Source organism: Fistularia commersonii, chromosome 20 (genome assembly GCF_037954325.1).
Source record: "Fistularia commersonii isolate RoL2024-O1a breed Wild chromosome 20, RoL_Fcom_v1.0, whole genome shotgun sequence".
NCBI classification, from domain to species: domain Eukaryota; kingdom Metazoa; phylum Chordata; class Actinopteri; order Syngnathiformes; family Fistulariidae; genus Fistularia; species Fistularia commersonii.
Genome location: NC_141303.1, coordinates 409,270 through 431,095, shown reverse-complemented (window position 1 = coordinate 431,095; position 21,826 = coordinate 409,270). Strand labels below are relative to the sequence as shown.

The 21,826-nt window shown below is 49.9% G+C and overlaps 1 protein-coding gene across 1 annotated transcript in view; it reads right to left on the bottom strand.

Annotated features, from left to right (window-relative positions):
• The window catches only part of scara5 (scavenger receptor class A, member 5 (putative)), a 93,183-nt gene that overhangs the window by 9,584 nt on the left and 61,773 nt on the right, over positions 1-21,826 (bottom strand). The window contains exons 9-11 of the mRNA XM_086167178.1: positions 19,785-19,892; positions 10,567-10,632; positions 706-894 (exon numbers count right to left, since the gene is read on the bottom strand). Of these exons, the coding sequence (XP_086023304.1) occupies positions 706-894; positions 10,567-10,632; positions 19,785-19,892 (363 nt within the window). The remainder of the gene's footprint in view (positions 1-705; positions 895-10,566; positions 10,633-19,784; positions 19,893-21,826) is intronic.

The window sequence follows — 21,826 nt, the reverse complement described above, 5'->3', positions numbered from 1 at the left end:
GTGGTCCGCCGAGCGAGAGCCCGTCGGGGTCCAAAAAGACGGCGTCCCGGAGTCAAACCGACTCCGGACCTCTTGACCCGGGAACACCCGGGTCTCGTCTGAGGCTCGTCTAAGCCTTTAAGAACGGTAAGCAGGTTAGCAAAGCACAGCTAAGTATGTTAGCAAAGACTCCTTTAGCTTGATTGTTCCTTCATTGTCTTTGGTGCTCATGCTCAGGGTCGTGGTTTTCACCAGGTCGCCGTCATCCCGCTCACGGTCTGTCCTTGTCAGACCTCGTCGTGGCAACTCATGAACCCGTTTCACTTCCAAGAGTTGACAAGAGTCCTACGAACGTGCACATCCTGAAGATTTCTCATTGATACGAAGCCCAAATAAACAGCCCTGTAGTTTGCGCCATCGATCCGAGACAGATCAATTGCCAATCCCAATAACCTTTGAATCGGTTTTTGATTGGATTTCTGCGGCGTTTAAATTCCCGAAGCCTACACGGTGTTTTCGGCTCTCTGGATGTGAGGTCCCTGCGAGCCGAGCTGATGGACTCCATGTAGCGACGCACTGAGATTTTTCTGTGTTTTGCTTTCCCAGACGTTTTACCAGCTGGCGGCCGTAAAGTATGTTGTGACTCATCATTGGCTCGGCTCCACCGCGAATACGATACCCGTGCGCTGGCAAAACAACCCGAGAGCGCAGGCGGTCGATGCATACCCTGTCCGAAGCGTCCCGTCTTGTGCACCTCGGCGGCCCTGCGGTAGCCCAGCATCCTGCAGATCACGTCGCCGTCGTTTTTGTCCCAGACGTCGTCGCACACCGTCCCCCAGCGACGCTCGTGGAAGACCTCCACGCGACCCTCGTGGGGACCGGAGCCGTTCACCAGTCGCACCTGGATCTCCTCCACTGCCAGTCACACACACACACACACACACACACACACACACATACACAAAGTCAATCCGGTGCATGTATGCAATGTTGGGGCGGTTACCGGATCCTGCGTTCAGTAAAATACAAAACAATGTTTTTAATATCCTGATATGATGACGTCTATTATTTATACCAACGAGACTCCATTGAAAGAAAACATGGGTTTCTTTAATCCACATTTTACAAGGCTGGCCTTTGAACGCACACGGCACAGATTATATTCATTGTGAGTGTTTATGACTTAAACGAAGCCCCGCAAATCAAACCAATATGAAAGCGTACTCCGGTGCGTTGTTTTCAGAATGCGGCAAGAGAATTCTCCTGTACGGCGCAAAATAAGAAAAAAGGGAAAAATTAGTCAAAATGAGGGAACCTTTAGTTCTCTTCTATAAAAGCCCTGGAAAAAACATAGGGGGAATCCAAGAAGGTTTAGGTGGTGTCGCCGTCCAAAAAAACAATTCTTTAGTGACTGCTGACCATCATGAGATCATCTGAAATTCATAACCGGCTCGCCTGGAACGGCACCACGTATGCATCTGTGCTTGTGCACTTATTGGAAGCGCGAGCAGTCAGCTGTGCGAGGGGGAAGACGAGCAGGATGCAGGACAGGGGTGAAAAGTACAGAGAAAACAAAAGAAAATACCGGAAAACTTTTTGCCAAGAGTGCCGTTAAAAGCGGCCCGACGCGGTCGGAACCGAGACGTAAAGGCTCGCCGACACCGACGGACAGCTTTGGCTCTCGGCCGCATCAGTATTTCATGCGACAGCTTTGCTGCGGCTCGCAGGGCTACGGAGCGACGTGGCCTTCTAGCCTCTGGACGCTCGCCGCTTGTTCTCCACACCTCGTCCGGCCGCAGCCGTGACGAGATCGGTCAGAATCGCGAAAAAGCAAAAGTTCCCCGTTTCTCGGCTGGCACCGCAGGTTGTACACCGACGGATGAAGGTGGATGGAGCGCAAGTCGGAAACACTCAAGATCCACCTCTTCCAAACCGCTCACAACACCTACGGCCTTTCCCGATAATTGTGTGTCGGCCGAGATCAGACGGCGGGTGGAGAAAAAGAAGAAGGAGCGCGGCGTGAAACGACCACCGATGCGACTGTCTCGCTCTACGCCGACGACGCCGCTTTGTCTTTCTGTCAGATTCCCAGCGACGCTTCCACGTGCACGAGGCCTGTGAGGACTTCCAGGAGTTCAGGAGGACGAAACGCCACGGCCGGAAAGGACTGCTTCTACTGACCAAACGGATCTTCCTTCAAGGAGGAACCTTCTGAAGATGTTTCCAACTACATTTTCCACTTGAGCAACACCACAATGCAGAAAATCAATATTCCAGAGAGCCTGTTTTATTATTTGAATGATATTTTGCTTATTGTTTGTTTTTCCCGTCTCCATCGGAGATGAAGACGACGGCTAATGGCTAAGCAGAGGAGTTTAACAGCTGAAGGACAAAGGCAGGCCTCTGTCTTCTGCATCATCTGACTCCATCCGGCCTCTTCTTCTCCGCCCGATTCCCTTCCCTTCCTTCCCCCGCCGACCGCTTGAAGCCCCTCAGGTGTCGCTGCATCAGCCGATGGGCGCTGGACCGCCTCCACCGTTCCACGACGCTTTTCCTGCGACATCCGCAATCTGGAGCTCTGTCGCGGCTAACCGTTAGCCCCGTGGGCCGGGGAAACACTGCGTCCAAACCCAGCAAACCACCGTGTGCGCCGCTTGTAGCAGGCCAAGGTGGAGAACGCCGAGCAGGAACCGAGTCAACGTTTACCTTTTTTCAGAAGTAAACTCACATATTTACGCAAACAAAGCAGAACACAACTGAACTAGAACCCACATGCATGTCATTCACACCGTGCACAGCGCAGGCCGTCGGGTAAACATACACAAAAACAATATGTCCGCCTGCGAAACAGGAGCACGAGGAGCTGGACGAGCGCGGTAGCGAGTCTCCCCAGCCTGCATTGGGACAAATATACAAATTCCAAAAAACTTTTATCAAATACAGCCTAATTCACCACTGAAATTCTTTTCTCCATTCTGTTGTTTTTGAACCAAATAGCGAGTTAGCATCGGGCAGCGTTTATCTTAGCGCCTCAGCCAGCGCCGGCCAAAACAACACAAAGATAAATAGGACAATGCTGACGCAGTCTTGAGGCACAGAAAAAGAAAAACACATATATCTAGCGGGACTTGAGAACGTTGACAAAAAAAGAGGAATATTTTGATTTAAAAATATTTACCCGGCTCCGCGCGCAGGTGTCGGGATTAGCCCGAGCGACCGGTGGGCGCGCCGTCTCTCGGTCCCCGAGCAAACACGGCAGCTGCGCTCATAATTGACTTGATTTATTGCCTTTCGGGATCCGGAGAGGAAATGAGAAAGAGAGGTAAACACGCGGCGCTACACTTTTCTGGAAGGGGAAGCTCGGCGGCGAAGAAACGTGGCGGCCGCCGCTGACAAAGTGCCGGAGAGATTCACCAGATACATTATCTGGACAGGATATTGGTCTCATCAGACCATCATAATGTAATATCTGTCATTAGACGGTTACCGTCGCGCTCGTATCCTATTCTTTCACAAATACCACCAGGTGGCCCAGTTATATACACGGATTTCACATCGTTTCTCTTTAAAACTGGTGGAAGCGCGTCGGCCGTTCGACCCAAGCAACGGAGACATTTTTCGTACATTTGATAGCGAGAAGGTAAAAGGTGATACCAAGCGATGGACGGGATCATCGTGAAAACATCGCAGACACGCTGTGGTCGTTCCTGAAGAACAGCGACGATTGAGTTGTTCCACCCCTGATGAGAAAGCGCAGCCTCACAGGACTGATGTGACCCGGCCTGTTTGGAAAGGCATGGAATAAGAATCATTCCTGCTCAGATCCATCTCTCCGTGCCTTATCGTCCCTGAGAGGAACCCGAGGGGCCGGTAATACGAAACATCCCGACGAAACCCCAAATATCCGTCGGGAGGAGCGGCGCATCTGTGGGTTTTTTTTTGGGGGGGGGGGGGTTGTTTTTTTCCGGTGGAAGCGATTTCCTGTTAATGATAAACTGGGCAGGAATTCAGGCGGGCGCCGGAGGAGAACCTGGAAGGTCCGTCGGTTGGACGGCTAAAGCGGCACGAGACGAGACGCCGCAGCTCCTGAACACGACAGGCAAGAAGCCACGAGGTCTGTCAGTCTTTGTCAGTCATTGTGTCGCTTCTAAAGGCCGCCGGCCAAATGTGGCTCGCCACCTCATCTGGTGCGGCCGCTGAGAACGTCTTAAAAGATCTGATTGTCTTCAAATCAAGAAGTCAAATGTATGCATCGACCATAAAGTACATTTCCAACATTTCATGCTGATGAATTAGTGACATGTATGTACTTCAGATGTGTATTTCAAAATCATCATTCTTTTCAGATGAGTCAACTCATCTCATTCTGTTTATATACACAACTAGGAGGTGAATTATTTTGTCGCTATTGTTATTCGAGGAGAAAAAGCGGCCTGTCTTTTGTGTTCTGAGGCGGCGTCGGTGGTCCAAGAGTCCAAAATACATCCAAACGTGGAGCAAAGCATGCTAAAGTTAGCCTTCCTGAAAAGCAACAAACAGTCCAAGAATTAAAAGCCAAACTATGACGGCGGCAGAATGTGTTCACTGAAGCCGCATCCGAAAACACCAGAGTTATTTAACATGAAGGACTAGTTACATTAATTTGACATTACATGCGGTTCTATTTCTACTGTTACGGTTCCATGTGATCTGGCTCCAATCAACAACTCCGTTATCTCATCCTGCATCCAGAGCAGCAGAGGAGCTTCTCACCGCTGCTTCAGGAAGGAACGGTGGAACATGAACTGACTGGTTTTCAGTCATTTATGCAACCAGACGTTTATTCCGTGGTATTGCAACTTGAAGTAGCTCGACGCTGCGGCGGGAACCGCATTAATCCTTCCCGAGTCTGCCGAAAAAATGTGGAAAAAACAAACAAACAAAAAAAAATAGACGGAATAGCTCGAGAAACAAAACAGAAAGAAATTAAAAATAAAAACACGTAGCAATTGCTGATAAATGACACTGCCATGATTTGAAAATTAGCAATATTAATGTTACCTTCACGTATTTACTTCCTGTTATGCCAGCGTGGCTTTGCCCCGCTTTAAATACTGCGTATCAAAGAAAAGATTTACGGTCAAAACAAAGCACTTCTCGAAAAGGTGAAGGATCCCCACTTATTCCTCGGAAGCCCGATTCGGCCCCGACGCTCTCCCTCATCTGATATTTCGTAGAATCTCCCCCCCGCTCCTTCTGGGAAAGTGACAGATCTAATTTGATTTTGCCGGAGATACGAAGACGTTTCGATCCAAACCCCGGCGCCGGTCCGGAGCGCCGGAGCCTCGGCCGCGCCGTCCGACTGTCAATCCGTGAAAAAGGCCAGAACGCGGCGTGATTGTTCATTCCTGGTGTTTATCTTTTGGGCGGGACCTGGACGGGGCCGGGCGGCTCCGACTCCCCGAAGCTCCGCCGCGCTCACGTATCCTTCTCGTGGACTCCTGGCCGCCGTCCCACTTCCTGTTGAGGGTAATTTGTTTTCTCCCGGTCGGATTTGTTTTTGGCGCCAGCGCACTTTTGAACGGGTTCCAGTTTGCGCTCGGGGTTCTGGGGGGATCCCGGCAGCACCTCCTGGAGGACCTCCTCCATCCGGGCTCCTCGCTTGTTTACGGCCGACCCACCAAAGCCGTTACGTCGCCGCCCCGGGGGTGTAAATCCTGAATTTCAAAATAACAGACCCGCAGATTTGGGCCGGATCAGCGCTTCTCGCCTTTCAATCTCGCCTTTGTTTCTAGACGACGAGTCGTTTCGCGATTCATCCAAAAACCGTCCGCGTCATCTGAAGGCAACCGTCGGGTCCCTTCGAGATGTTTGACGCGGGGCCTCGCGGGCTCCGTGGCAACCGAACAGGCTGACACTGCAGACGTTATTTACAGCCCGGAGGACGCCGCGTTGGACCACGGAAGTCGCGTTCGAGCCGAGCCTCTGGAGTTCATCGCCGTAAATCACAACGCGACATAAACGATAACAGACAATGGCGTCGGAGGCCTCGGATGCTGACGTGGCCCGGTGACCTTCCCGAGGATTCACTGCGCAACTTCTGAGTTTACTTTTCTGAAGCACGTTTTCTCCCATTCGCTCTTTTCCTCACAGGGAGCTTCCATTCACTGCTCTTCAGTACATTTGTAAAGTGCTTTCTGTTGAAGAGATGGGCTGAAGAAACTGAAAAGAATTCATTCATTCATTTATCATCTGTTCTGACAATCCTGAATCCTGCAGCTTGAGGAGGATGGATCCATAATTATAATAATCATTTTCATTTTTAATCATTTTTATCAAGCTTTTTCCATAAAAGATAAGACAAATTTAGACCAAAAATTAATCACCCATTCATTTATCATCTATTCTACCAATCCTGAATCCTGCAGGTTGACGAATGGATGGAATAATAATAATAATAATAATAATAATAATAATAATAATAATAATAATAATAATAATAATAATAATAATAATAATAATGACATAAATAACAGAATTTTAAAGTGTTTCATTAGAGAGAGGGACACAAGAAAGAAAAAGTAATTTGTTCATGAATTACTTATCTATCCTGCCTATCCTGAATCCTGTGTCCTGTATTCTGCAACACTGACCTCGAGGTTGAGGGATTCATTGCAATAATAACAATAATAATAATAATAATAATGATAATTCCCATAAAGGATTCAAAAACAATAATTCAGCCATTCGTTTGTTATCTATTCTGCCGATCTCGTATCCTAGCGAGAGGTTGATGGGGTATTTATTGAAAAAAAACAGTAATGAATGAAAACGGAATGACGGGGAGCTTTAAGGGACACGTAGTTTATGGAGACATTAAATGATATTATGGAAGTCATGGTGCCACATTATGTTTCTACGTTTTAATCCTCCCATTCATTTTCTACAAGTTTGTAATCGATGCATCGAGCGTCACACGACGGGACGATGCGCTCGATGTCGGCCCGGCGCCTGGGAAACTCCAGCGATCCGCTGCCGACGGGCGGGTCTGCGGCGCCCGGCTGGCGGCCGACTTTACTTCATCCGATTCCTTGTCCGGGTTTCGTCCATTTCCTCAAGATGTAAGAGGCCGGCGGATTTTTAATCGGTTCAGACGCGGCGTAGAGGAGCGGCAGAAGATATATGGCCGTCTTAAAGTCCCGGCTGAACGATGCGGCACCGGCGGTGGTGGTTAACACCCACCATGTGTGGAGGGCCACACACTCCGGCGCTCCGGGGCCCTGCAGCTCCTTCTGCCGTTCCCATGGTTCCAACCCTGCGCTTTAAAGCGTAACCCGATCCCGAGCCGGGCCTCCGAACCGGCCGGCCGCCTGAGTTTTCGTGACAGAAAACGCCGGCGGCCCGAGGATTCCGACGCCATGTGGTCCCAGGCGCCGAGAACATCTGCGCCTCGTAAGCCGCGCCAGGAGAAGCTGACCTTTCGGGGTTCCGGGACGGGCTGGAAGGGAACTCAGATGGTTAGCGCTCCATCGCTCATCGGTGGAGATGCGGAGAAGCACCTGAGGTTTCGGGGAGGGGGAGGGAAGAGACGCTTTGTTCTTGGAACCCCAATCCAGACCGTCGGGTTCTAGATGAGGTGTCGGCCTCCCGTCACACGTGCGCGGCGGTTATTTAACCCTTTTGATCTCCTCCGAGGTTCTCCATCATCCGTCGGGAACCCAGAGAAACCGAAAGCAGACCCGTGGATCCTGAACCTTCACGCCACTCTCTGCATCAGGTGGACCGGAGACGCGCGGGAACCATAAAGTCGTCACTTCGTAAATTTTCGGTTCCGTCGTTGCCAAAGGACAGAATTTAGATCTTCAAGGAGGTGATAGATGTGCGCTCCTCTCAGCGGCTCTCCTCCAGGGGACCTTCAAACACTATTTTATGGCAAATATATTCGGGGCAGATTTGGCCCATGATGTTTTATACGATGCGGTGCATTAATGAACTCCTGTTTTTTTCGCTCGCTCAAATTCTTTAGGTCTCTCAAACTCCCGGCAGTGAGAAGCAGAAGCAGGAGAAACCCTTTTCCAGGACAACTCCAGCTTTTCCAGGACTTGTTTTTTCCACGATTGGGATATCGGTAAATCCCTTCCCGGGTTTTCCAGGACGAGCCGGGACGGTCGCAGCGCGAGCACACTCCGGGCTTGGTGATCGATGGGGCCGAAAGCCGAGCTCACGGAGGACTGGAACAGGAGCTTGTGAGAAGGATCTGAGCCGCCGACGCTTCCTTCAGAGGCTCGGCTCTTTCGCCGCGGATGTCACGGGACTGTCACGGGACGCTCCATGTTCTGCCGAGAGCATCACCTTCTTTGCTGTGGTGTTCTGGGCGCATCAGAGCGAAGGACGCCAACAGACCAAACCACATCATCGGTTGTCAGCTCCGAGCTCGCCACCCTGAAGGAGGCGGTGAAGGCAGATCCTGACCGACCCCTTCTACCAAACACTGGACCACCTCAAGAGAAGGTTTGACCACAGAGTCATACAATGCCATTGTCTGGAGGCACGGAGAAGGACATGGATCCTGCAAGGTGCCATTAGACTCCCCGGCATCTCCTGCACAAACATACATCCAACTACTCCTGCACTGGAGTACCTACAACATCTCTTGCACTGAGGTACCCCAGGAACTCCTGCACTCCAGGCCAACATTCATATATACTGCTCAAAAAAATAAAGGGAACACTTGAACAACACAATGTAACTCCAAGTCAATCCCACTTGTGTGAAATCATAGTGTCCACTCAGGAAGCAACACAGATTCATTTGGACTTGTTTTAAGGACATTACATCAAAGTTGGATCAGCCTGGAGTTTGTTTTTACACTTTGATTTTGAGTGTGATTCCTAATCCAGACCTCCATGGGTTGATACGATTGATTTCCATGGATCATTTTTGTGTGATTTTGTTGTCAGCACATTCAACTGTGTAAAGAGCAAAGTATTTCATAAGAATATTTCATTCATTTAGATCTAGGATGTGTTTTTTTAAGTGTTCCCTTTATTTTTTTGAGCAGTGTATGACTCCTGGTATTTGAAAATTGTCATTCTATTCAAATGAACTCATTCATCTCATTCTGTTTATATATACGTGTATGCAATGATTTATCTTATTCCTATGTTGACATTAATCTGTTTATTCTAGAATACGTGTCAAACTCAAGGCCCGCGGGCCAAATGTGGCCTGCTGCGTTACTTTGTGTGGCCCGTGAGAACATCTTGAAAGGTCTGATTGTCTCCAAATAAAGAAGTCAAACGTGTGAATTGACCATAAACTGCCTTCCCACCAGTCACGCCGATCATGTTACCCGCCAAGTGACGGCATCCCGCCATTAGCTCGCGGTGCCTCCACATCAATGACATTTTCAGAAATACAAATGTTAAATGTCCTGGAAGGGAAAATGTGATGCGGATGGAAGGCTGCTTCGAGAAAGATGGGAAGGCCAATACATGCTTGAGCTTCCAGCAGAAAAAAAGTTGTATGTCTTTTATGTTCCGAGGCAGTCGGTTGTCAAAGAGTCCAATCTACGTCCGAACACGGAGCTAGGAATGCTAAAGTTAGCCTCCTAGAAAACCAACAAACTGTCCGAGAATGAAAAGCCAAAGTAGGACGGCAGCAGAATGTGTTGACCAAAGCTGCATCCAAGCACTGCAGCAGTGAAAGCTAGCTTTGGAACAGAGCAACTAGTAAACATCACCGTTTTCACATCCATGCAGACGCATTTGTAACATTTTGGATCTGAATGAGTCACAACTTGACATGAAGGAGTCGTTGAATTTATTTTACGCTCCGAGTCGTTCCATCTCTACTGTTACCGCTCCATGTGACCCTGTGAGGTCGACCATGATGTTGATGTGACCCTCGCTGGAAATGAGCTTGACACCCCTGATCTGGGAATGCTACGTCTGCCTTTCTGCTGCCACAAAGTACCGTCCATCCGTCCGTTATGAGCAGAGGCGAAAGTTGCACTTCTACCGCCCCTCCCTGCCTTGTTTACATAAGCTAACGTCTGAAAGACCCGATGGTCCGGCTGAACGGGAACATCTCAGCTGCTCTTATCAGGTCGCGGGTCGTGTCCGATGAAGCGACCGCAGACAGAATAACAGCAGATGTCTGAGAAGGTTCAGAGGTACGCGTCGCTGCTCGGGAGGAAATAATAGTAATATAAAGTCTCCTTCCTGTGGTTTTCTGACTGGTGATGGACCTTCTGAGCTGAGCTGAGGGCAGGTTCAACCCTGGCGTACAAAAGGATGGACGGAGGCCAGATCAAACTTTAACCGCAGATCTCAGAGTTTGGCCCCCTGAAAAACTCCGCCCGGTAAAACAACGTTTGTTACCACGGCTGCGGAAGGACTTCCTACAGGGCCGTGAAAACAAAACGGCTTGGAAAGTGAGATGGATGGCCGGATCCGAAGTATCCGGATCCGTCGGCGAGTTTTTACCCGCCCACCTGGAGCGTCTTCAGGGAGCAAAAGCTGACGGTGGACTTTCAGCAGAAGTAAAAACAGGTTGGAGTCTTGAAGTGAAAAGCGTCAGCATGTCTGATCGGACACGTGGACTCACCCGTCTTGTCTCCTCGGTCTCCTCGGTCTCCCTTCTCCCCCTTCATCCCTCGATCTCCTCGGTCGCCTGGAGACACAACAGTCCAGTCAAAGCCACGTCCGACCCGACGGCATTCAGACAGTCATTCACCTTTGCGTTTGGGGGCAACTAGCTCATCCCAGTTATTTGGTTAATTATTGATTTTTCTAGTATTTTTCATGAGTCGTTCCTCCACACGTCCATCCATCCATCTTCTCATCCTTCCATCTGCTTGTCCTGCACTCCAGGTGTTGGAGATGCCGGCGTCTATGCCTGCCGTCTATGCCCGGGGTTTGGCCCGAACCGGTCGCCGGTCGGTGTCAGGGTCACATGTACAGACAAACTGCAGAAAGGTGTGGACCACCCTGGTCCTCTGCGCCCTGAGGTCCAAGCGCTAACTGCTGTTGTGTTTGTTACTTTATTTCATCCAGCTCGTCACTGTCTTGTCCTGGTACATCTCCCTGCTGCAGCATCATTAAAGTGCATCTCATCTCCTTATATAGACTTAAAACCATTCACTCATTCATTCTTTGTCAAACAGGGACCAGGGACGACCCGGGTCCTCGGTGCTGAGAGGTCGAAGCGCCGCGGGCCGCCCTCCTCCACACCTCCAGGAGGGAAAATATTGTTTGGAGTGTAAAACGGGAACTTTCTTCCAGGTGCATAGATGGTCCATAGATGGTCCATAGATGGTCCATAGATGGTCCATAGATGGTCCTCCATGGAAACCTCATTCATTCATTCATTATGTAACATCGTTCCAGAAAAGAAGCCGCTGCTTATTCCACACGCTTTGAACACTGCAATTCAAACGACGGTGCAGCTAATTTATGGACTTTTTGGGAGCTGACAAGCTTCACAACACCAAAACATTTGGCCTGGTCACATCAGACCCATGAAACAAGCGTGAAATTCTGATGCCGTTTAATTCTCAAAGGGTTTTAGTGCGCAGGAGGAAGAGCAAGGTAGCCTTCAGCTGGAGCAGGACGATGAAAATGGATGCACGGACGGACTTTTCCTCGTCTTATTTATTATTCAACCTTTTCATCAGCGGCTTCTAGACAACTAAAGCCTATAAACTGTATGTACACATGGATTTATTTTGTCATTTTTAGCCGGTGCAGCTTCAGGTGCGCTCAGTAGTCCGGAAATTACGGTATATGTGATCCTGCAGGGGAAACCTCCAACCATTTAGCCACTAATTCAATGTGAGCTTGATTGAAGTGGACCTCCCGCATGTGTTTGATCTGCAGGAGGAACCCGGAGAACCCTGAGGAACCCCACGCAGACACTGGAGAACACAGACTCAGCACAGAAAGACCTCCTGTTGGAATCCAACCAGGGACCTTCAGGCTGCGAGGCGGAAGCGCTAACCGCTACGCAGCAACAGCTTCATTTCCTGTCATTAATCAGAAACTCTGAACATTTTGGAGAAGCTGTTTCACAGCCCGGGTTCTGGCGGACCGCCTCCGTGGGCCGACCCAAGCGGCTCCTTCGCTCTGAAGAACGGTGACCGGTGAAGAAGGGGATCTCGGGAGGCCGGCGTGAGAGCAGCGTCCGACACGTTGTGAAACGTCCGACGGGACGACGACGTTAGCAAACGTCCGCTTCAAAGTATCAGGGGCCGTTTAAAAGACTCCCAGAACCTTCAGCACAGCTTGTAGAGCATTTTCACACCTTCTCCGCGCCATAAAGCCATTTCCTCTCCGCCTCCTGTAATATTCTTAGCAGATCCCTTCGGGAGGGTCCGGCCCCGTAATTACCTAAAAAACATGGAATTAGCCACCGCCGGCCTGGTTCTTCATTTATCTGGAACGCTCATGGTTACCTTCGGGGTTTGTTTTGGAGAAGGGTTGCGGGCGGAGGGTGAACGGGTTTAGAAGGCACCGAGCGAGCATTTAAACATTTGGCGTGCAATAAAAAGCTGCAGCATCGGGGTAATTTCATTGGCGCCTCTTTAGGGAGTGGATGTCGGTGCGCTGGAAAAACTTAATGCGCCCAATTCCCCCTCACCCACCCGCCGCTCCACACCTCGGCCAATGGATACCGGCGGCTCGTGCTTTGTTTGCTTTCCAAAGTACGTCGTGAGTTCGAGCGCGCGCGGCGCTAATTATCAGCGGTGACGTACGGAAAGGCTATAAGTGGACGGGCGTCCGGCCGCCATTTACCCCACCTTTAATGCCGTGCGGTTTCTCGGCGGCGCCGCCCACCTTTGACGAGCGCAGAACGTCACGCCCTGCGGGGCAGAACGACCACGAGCCGGGACGCAGGAGGGGACGCCTGGATTTGATTTGAGAGTGGCGGCGTCCGGGAGGTCCGGGAGGTCCGGGAGGTCCGGGAGGTCCAGGAGGTCCGCTCTGACGCCGGGCGGCGAGTGTACGGAGGGTAATGAGGGTGGTGTGTGTTCTTCTGCCGCACCTACCGAGACGCTACAACAACCCAGAACGCCGACGCTGATTACGGAGATAACCGTAAACAGACGCGGCCGCGGCTGATGTTCGTGACAGGTGGAAGTTTACATTCGGACCACTAAGAACGGATTTCTTGGAAAAACGGGTAAATAACCGTGTAGAGCCGTGAAACTGGGAGGAAACTGGTCACGCTCTTTGGACGCTTTGCGGCGAAAACTGACTTGTGTTTTCCCGTAAAGAAAGCCTCCCTAAATGAGAAGATCTTTTATTTACAGACACGGTTTCGAGTCTCTGCTGAAAGACGGCGTTTTGTCGTGGAGTTCATGAGGATTCATCCCGCAGGCGGGACGGTCGCGGGTCCGATCCGATCCCGGCCGCCATCGGACGAGAGGCGGGGTTGGACCGCCAGCGGGGCTACGCTCAGGGACACCCCAGCGTTCACCCTCTCACTCACCGATCATTCAGAGACGTTCCACTATTCACCCTGTCACTCCTACTTCTGGGCAACTTCAGGCCTCCAATGAACCTCCTGCGTGTTTCTGGACGTCATGAGGAGGAGAGTCCCGGCAGGAAGGCCCTCCGGAGGGAAGACGACCGGGGACGAATGCTCGACCAAATTTCCCTGACATTTTTTTTTTCATTTAATTGAATTTAACTTAATTTAATTGATTATTTTTATGTATTTATTTTATTAAATGTTAAAGTAATTATTTTAATGATATTAATAGTACTAGTACTAATAATGACAATAATAATAATAATAATAATAATAATAATAATAACAACGACAACGACAACAATAATAATAATAATAATAATAATAATAATAATAATAATCATGAACTTAAGGCCAACAGTCCAGAGCGTAGGACAGTGTGGAAAAAAGTAGAGAAACGGTTTCCAGCAGGTTGGAACGGTGGAGAAAAGCTTCAGGCGTACCAAGAGATAGAAGAACATCAGCCAGAAGGAAAGGAAAGCTGGAGGAGACGCCGGTGAGATGATCTACAAACACTGACAACGACCAGAAGACAGCAGGCAGAACTAGAGGTTGCAGAGATGAAGATGCTGAGGTTCTCTTTGGGAGCGACCAGGATGGAGAGGATCAGGAAGGAGTCCATCAGAGGGACGACACATGCTAGATGATTGGGACAGAAGGTCAGAGAAGTCAGACTGAGACAGTTGGGTCATAATTGTGAATATATTGGTGGACGGATGCTGGAATTGGAGGTCTTGAGGAAGACCTAAGAGAAGATGGATGGACGTGGTGAGAGAGGATAAAAGGCCAAAGGAAAAGTGTGATAACAATAATAATAATACTTGTAGTGATGATGTAAAGGTCTGGTTATTGCCTCTGCTGGAGGGGAGGTCCCTCCTCTGGGAGGAAACAATGGTAGCCGTTGGCCTTCAGGACACCTGCAGAACCTCTCAGAGTGGCCAGATGTCACACGGCCGATTAGTAGCATCATTATCGCTGACACTTTCACACTGTGATACGTTTCAGGACTCTGAGTTTGATTTATGAGCCTCTGAATCAAGGAATGTTGGACCGGCTCGTCGAAATGAAACTCCCTGGTGACGCTCAATCTTCTCCTCTTGGTTCTCCGTGACCTCCGACCGCCCGGACGCGCTGCATTTACCCTCATTTCCGGACTAGAAGCTGCTATTTTTTCCACACGCTTTGAACAGCGCGGCTTGAACAACGATGTGGATCATTTATCGATTTTTCGGGGGCTAACGAGCTTCACGCCACCAAATATTTAGCTTTGAAAGTAAAGAAGATGATATCGGACCCATGAAATGAGCGGGAAATTCTGAGGCCGTTCGGTTCCGACAGCGAAGGAGGCGACTTTAACGGTTTCAGTGTCCAGGAGGAAGAGCGAGATGGACGTCAGCCGGAGGAGAAAGACAACGGATGCACGGATGGACTCTTCCTGTCTTAATTGTTTTTAATCTTTTTCTCAGCCGTGTTACAGCCACTATATGGAAAAAAGCATTTCCAGTATATATTTGTGGATGTTACCAGCCGGTATGGATTTAATTAAAAGTCGAAAAAAATGTTTGTGTGTAAACATGCCATGTTACAACGTGGACGCCTGCGCCTTATTAACAAGTGCGGCCTTTATATGGACACATTGAGTCTGGAAAGGAGGGTCATTTTCTTTGCCGACGACGCTGTGATGTACGGAAAAAATGGAGTTCCAGAACAGGAAATCTACAGAATCAGCATTGGCTGGAGGCCTGGATGAGCGGCTGAAAACAGCGTCAAGCCCACGATGACTTATTTAAAAACTCCCTCGTTCGGCCTCCGTGAAACTTGCCACCGAGGCTTTTTCTGACGACCCCGCCGAGCTCGGAGCGCACGGCTAGCGGGTCGACGTGCTGGCGAAGACGGCCACAAAAACAGGAAGTTAATCATCTGCTGGAAAAATACTCAAAAGCCACTTTTCAGTCAAAGATTATCTACAAAATTAAGATTTAAACCGGAAGGTCAGATGTGATTAATGAAGTTGAAAAATGCTCGGTCGGATCTGAGCTTGGAAAAAAAAAAAGCTGAACTCTGCAATCGAAGCGTTTGGTCCCTTGGTGTTTGTTCAGCTGCCGCCCCCCCACAACCCCCCACAACCCCCCCAACCCTCGCTCACCAGGAAATATGCGAAAGCAACACAAACTCTTAATCTCTTACATGGTTGCGGCGAGGGACGGTTCGCTAAAAGCTACACGAAGCCTCGGGGGGAAAAAGCGCCGCCCAAAACCGGTCCGGATTCTGGTCATCAGGTGAAATCCTTGTGGCGACGGGTGGCGTCTCGAGTTTTAAATCGGGCAAAGGTCCCGGTGAGGGCGGCGCCCGGGTGCCGCTCGGATCCGACAAACAGGACGACGCCGCGTGACGCGTCACTGAGTAAACACGGTTATCCAGCGTGAGATCATGACTGAGGATTTATTGACTTTAACAACGCCGTCTGTTTTCTCAGCCCGGTTTTTTCCCGAGTCCGGATTTGTTTTCGAGAAACGAGGTGCGACGATTTCTGACTTGAATTAGTCATTAGAAACGTTAACGGATTCATGTGACTCATTTGGGAAATTTAATTTCCCCGGTTCACTGGGACAACGCAGCGCGACGCAACATCTGCAAGAAATCATCCGTTAGGGCTTCTTGGTCGCCCGCGAGAAGCAAGAACCTCGCTGCCTCCCAGGGCCGCCCCGGTTCCGGGTCGTCTTCTCCCGTGGAACGTCCGAGAACTTCAGAAATCTGAAGCGCTGTCGTTCCCGCTTCTGCAGCCGTGGACAGTTTTGAGGACGAACGTATGAAAGGATGAAGATCTACGACGCTCCCCGACCTTTTTTGGACCAGGGATCAGTTTTATGCATGAAAGTGTCTCTGTGGACGGGTCGGAGGCCTGGGGATTCACATGGTGTTTAATCTGTAGTCCACAGATCACCACTCTATTACCCTGATGGCCGGACTATTGAGCGCGCCTGAATATAAGCCGCCCAAAATACTTTGTGTCCATTTGAGTGTTTTGAGGGTTTCATCGTTTCATTATCTTGCTGTTCACCACAAATCGTGCATGTCGAGCTTGGAGCTCCGGCTCACCTGCTTCCATGAACCTGTGACTTAGACAGGAATCTTGATACAGGCTCTTAAATGCAGCTTTCTTTTTGCGACGCTTCTGCCGTCTCATTGCTCGCTCCTTTTCTCCCCATAAAAGCTTTCCAGTTTTGTTCTTGCCTATTTTCTTTCCAAGCCCAGCTCGTGGTAGCTGATGAGTGAAATGGCGAGACAGAGTTCAGCGCGTTTTTCGAAACAAGATGCAGAAGGTTGAAAAAAAACTATCATTTGTGACAAGATAGATTTTTCTTTATGGGCCGGAACCAGATGATCCACGGGTGGTACCTGATCTATAGGACACGTCTGGTGAGGCGTTTAAAGGCACGCAGACGGACGGTTATTCTTTGAAAGAGGTCCTGAATGTTGTGCGCGGAGGACGGCGTCTTTTCATGACACCTTCCCAAAGTCCAAAAGACCTGGAGATGAAGATGAGGAAGGGCGGTGGCGGGAAGTGGATCCCGGCGCCGTCTTCCTCGCCACCGCGGCTCCACGTTCACGTCGTGAAACCAAAGTCTGCGCCGTCGTCGTTTTCTGTCACATTCCCTTCGGTCGGTGACATCTGGGCAGAACCATGAGGTCCCACAGAGATCTTTGTTTTTGTTCTGGCGGTCGCTGCAGGTCAAAACTTTGTTCTCCCAGTTATTTATTGTGTCTTCCATGTCTATGGCTCACACATGGATGGGTTCTTGTGAAAATCAAACCAGGGAGACACTGCCGCCGTGAAGATCTTGTAAACGACGTCGTCTCGGGCCGGAACAGTTGGGTCGCCTTAGACCAGCGCCAAAGACGCGCTCGCGTTTTTCACATCGTTTTATCTGAAAAGCGATCGCGACCGCAGAAGATGCCCGGAAGATCAGATAAAGATCAGATAAAGATCAGATAAACCTTGCTGATCTGCGTCGGGGAAATTCCCTTGAAAAAGCGTCGGCGTGGCTTTTCTGTGAACCCCTAGGAGAGTTTCATGTACCGGAAAGTTCCGCCAGGCCGTCTGGCAGCATCCGGGTCGACCCGGTTAGGACGGCGTTTTCATTTTGCCGGGTGAACTTCGACCACCAGGACTGCATCATCACTCAGGAACGGGACTACAAACCCTGGGACTCCAACACCAAACATCTCAGCCAGCTGAGATTGCCAGCAGTGCTTTAGCTCACACACACACACACACACACACACACACACACGCTGTGTTAGGATATAATGTCATGCTGACACAAGAAAGATGGCAGCCTCTTATCACAGCTGTCATGATTTTTCCATATGAGCTCAAAAGAAGGGAAGAGGAACGACTAGAAAGACGAGAAAGACTAGAAAGACTAGAAAGACTAGGAAGACTAGAAAGACTAGAAAGACTAGAAAGGCATCGAAGGCATCGAAGGGCCGACCTCCGGCTCGCTCATCGGTTCCGGTCCGGATCGCTCGATCGGTCCACTCGTGCGCTTGTAAAACATTTGACTCGAAGGCGTTTGTTGGAAGCAGAAAAGTCCAAATATGGAATAGGGACTCCGTTAATCTCCCCTTTTAAAATGTCGGCCGTAGCCTAGCGGTGAAAGTCCAGGACATGCGAGCTTCCTCCGAAGGTTCCGTCTCCATCTGCAAACCGAGCCGACCCGCCGGACCGCCCAGAACCTCCACCGCGAGTCCCGCATCCAGGATGCAGCGTCCGGTCAGGGTTTCATCTCATCGGCCCACGAGAAGCCTCGCGTTTCCAAACGAGGTGAACAACCGTCCTTTCTGCTGCAGGATCTCCACCGTGGAACCTCAGGCGGGCGAGATGTTTGCATTGAGCCGCAGAGAGGAAGCCTGCGGCTACGCTTCAGCGCTTATTATGGGATTATGGATATAAATCCGTGCTGTCGAGGGCAGTTTAGAGACGTCTTTTCCTGATATTCTGCTCTCTAGGAACCATCACTGACAGGGAATCCCAGCGCTGTCAGTTGTTTCATGCTGATTCTTATTGGACTCCAGGTTTGTCAGAAATAGATCCGACTCATGGGAACTTCGACCCAGCGAACCCCGAGCCCTGGCAAGAAAGCACTCAGAGAATCCCTGCGGCAGCAGCATAGAAATACAGTTCGAAGCAAAATCAGTCCGAAAAAATGTAGGAAAAAAGTTGAATGTTAAAATGAAAATACATATTTAATAAGAGGCATCTTTTGTGGTGAAAAAAAAAGTGAATCGCGTGATAATTCCTTAAAAAATGGCGCCACAGTAACGTGTCGCTTAAACCTCTTTGTGAAGCATCTGAAGAGGATCGTGGCTGGAAACGTCGAGCTGAAATACATTTTCTTTTCCTCGGAGGCCTCTTGGTGTGTCAAGGAGTCGATTGAGGGGAAAAATAAATCATTTTTGTCACAATTATTTTCAGGTGTCGATATGATAAACGGTCTCCGCTTTCGCAACTTGCGGTTCCAAAGCGCTTCACGCCGGATTGGTTCCCCAGTCACTCCGGGAATCGTAAAGATGCAAAACCCAACGGACTGCGCTGATCTCGTACTCTGAGCTGTCAATGACGGGACGGCGAACGGGCGCCGCCGTGGATTATTGGAGGTTTGAGAAGGACGATCACGGAGAGAGAAGTAAACTGGATGCAGGGATTCTGAAAATGAAATGAACTTCCTTTGGTTTTGTCATCATCCTCTGCCGGAGTCCACAACTGTTAGCGCATCTTCCGCCGCATTGGTGCGCGTGTTTTAAAAGAACACGTGCACGTAGGATCCACGCTGGCGTTCAGACAAGGGTCTCGGTGAGGTTTGTTTTCAAGGACCGGATTACCGATGTGGAGTGTTGGTCCACATGCGGCGCAGGGAGGCCCTGCAGGGAGGCCCTGGGTGTTGGAGGCCCTGCAGGGAGGCCCTGCAGCAGGGAGGCCCTGGGTGTTGGAGGCCCTGGGTGTTCACGGCCAGGAGGCCAATTCCAGGGGAAGCTGGACGCGTTGGAGCCGAGCGGCTCTGATAATGAGCTGCAGTTTGGGACTCGGGCGTCGGCGCCCCGCGAGGCCGGAGACGCTCGTGATGTTTGCGAAGAAGGGGAGCTCAACAAGCCCGGGGCGGGAGGGGCTTCCCCACAGGAAAGGGGGTTCGGTCGGACTCGCCGAACGCAGGAATGTAGCCGTCGCCGCAAACAAACCCGGCCGGTGACAAGAGGCTATTTCGAAATGCCGAGATGAGTTACGGCCTTACCTTTCGGCCCGGCGCGTCCCACCTCTCCCTTCTCGCCCCGACCGCCGTCGACCCCGACCGACCCCTTCATCCCGCGAGGGCCCTGCAGCCCCTTTTCTCCTGTAAACCCTTAGACACACAAACACAGACAGACTTAATAACAGACGAGTCATTCATTTATTTTGCCAGGTTTTTCTTTTTTCTGAAGCTCAACATTTCATCACCGTTTAGGTTATAAATGAAAAAGGAAAACGATCAGGAATGTTTACAAAAAGGAGTTGATTCGATCATTGCTCGGTTTGAGAATCCTGACTTTTGGACACCGAAGGCAGCGTTTGATCCGACCCGAGCGGCTCCGAGCGGCCACGTTAAACACTTGCTGAAACAACTCCTGAGTTCAATAGCGAGACTTCGGACCCGACGGAAGAAACGTCGGCGTCTCCCATGTTTGGCTCTTCCTCCTCCTGCCAGCCCAGGAGCATCTGCCGACGGCAGACACTTCATTCCCGGCAAAGACGCCGTCTTATCAGCGGTATCTTCAAGTGGCTGCTTTACTGTCCGACTCAAAGCGGTGCTTCTCACTTATTGTCTGTTTCGCCCCCGAGAGAGAAGAAAACATTAGCCCCCCCCTCTAACCTAACTATAAGTATTATCATTTGTCTATAAAATTGTTTTACACAACATTGTATCCTTATTAACATTAAAGAAAAGAAAAAGAAAGAAGTATAGAGCATATACTTATAATAACATATACTTTATTAACATCTATGAACACAACAGTGCTCCTGCTTTACTGGAGTATCTTCACAAAACAGGATGCTAGTTCAATATTTGTCTCTCACCGCCTCTCTTATCGTCCCTGTTAAAAGTCTCTTGAGGGTTTCTTCAGTGTACCTGCTGCCTCCTGCTGTGCGCTTTGTGTGCACACGGACCCTCCACCATGGAGCTAACGCTACACCATAAGCATGTTCCCGGGGTCACCAGCGCCCCACTGTTTGAGAAGCTCTAAGCGATCTCAGGCAAAACTGTTCTCAGTTCTACTACCTCAGTGGTGGAACAAACTTCCGGAAGCAACAAGACCAGCATCATCTCTCTCAACCTTCAAGAAACAGGTAAAAACGGTTCCCTTTCAGGACTTTTTACTGCGCTGATGCCCCAGATCAGGTTAGGCAGCAAGTTAGGCTATGCAGTGTGTGTGTGTGTGTGTGTGTGTGTGTGTGTGTTTGTGTATGTCTTTGTCAAAAAAAACCTCACTAACCCCAGCTCACTGTTCTGTATATTTCCTGTGCATCTTGTATTTGCAAGTGTTATTTGCAGTCCTTCTGTCCTCTATTGTAAGTGGCTTTGGATAAAAGCGTCCGGAGGTCACGGCCAGATGTGAGCAGCATCACAACAGCTGCTAAACGCTGGTCTTTTTACTTTTTACGGGCCTTTCATCGGAACGCTTCGCACCGGAGGCTGCTGCTATGCTAGCCGCTAACCAGAACATCGGGAGCGAGCAGGGGTTTGATTCCTCTGCCAAAGGAAGTTGCCTAACTTCGCAAGAGTTCAGCCGGCAACTGGGCCACAGATGCACCTTCACACAACAATCTTACCATGTATGAAAAGACCCTCTTTCGCTGATTGAAATCACTGAGTATCTCAATGCTCACCTTAAATCCTATTTCATTTACTCATTCAATCATTAAGCGTGAGGTGGGGCTCATCTTGGTTCAGTCGCCAGGATCATGAAGAGACATACGTTAAGTATTCACCTTTCATCCACGCACCTCACCCTAACCCTATATTAGCTCTAAACCTAATCCTAACCCTATCTTAACCCTAAACCTAATCCTAACCCTATTTTAACCCTAACCCTAATCTTAATCCTAATCCTTACCCTAAACCTAAACCTAACACCCAACCCAAACCACGGAGGCTTGAATGAGAACAAGTAGAATATTAATAACTCCGACGCTGATGTATTTGGAGGTCAGATGCACGATGTCTTGTGTTTGCAATCGTGCCAAAGGCTGTCCGAAGCCACGGTTCTGGAGTCGGGGGCCCCTGAAGGTCGGGGCCCC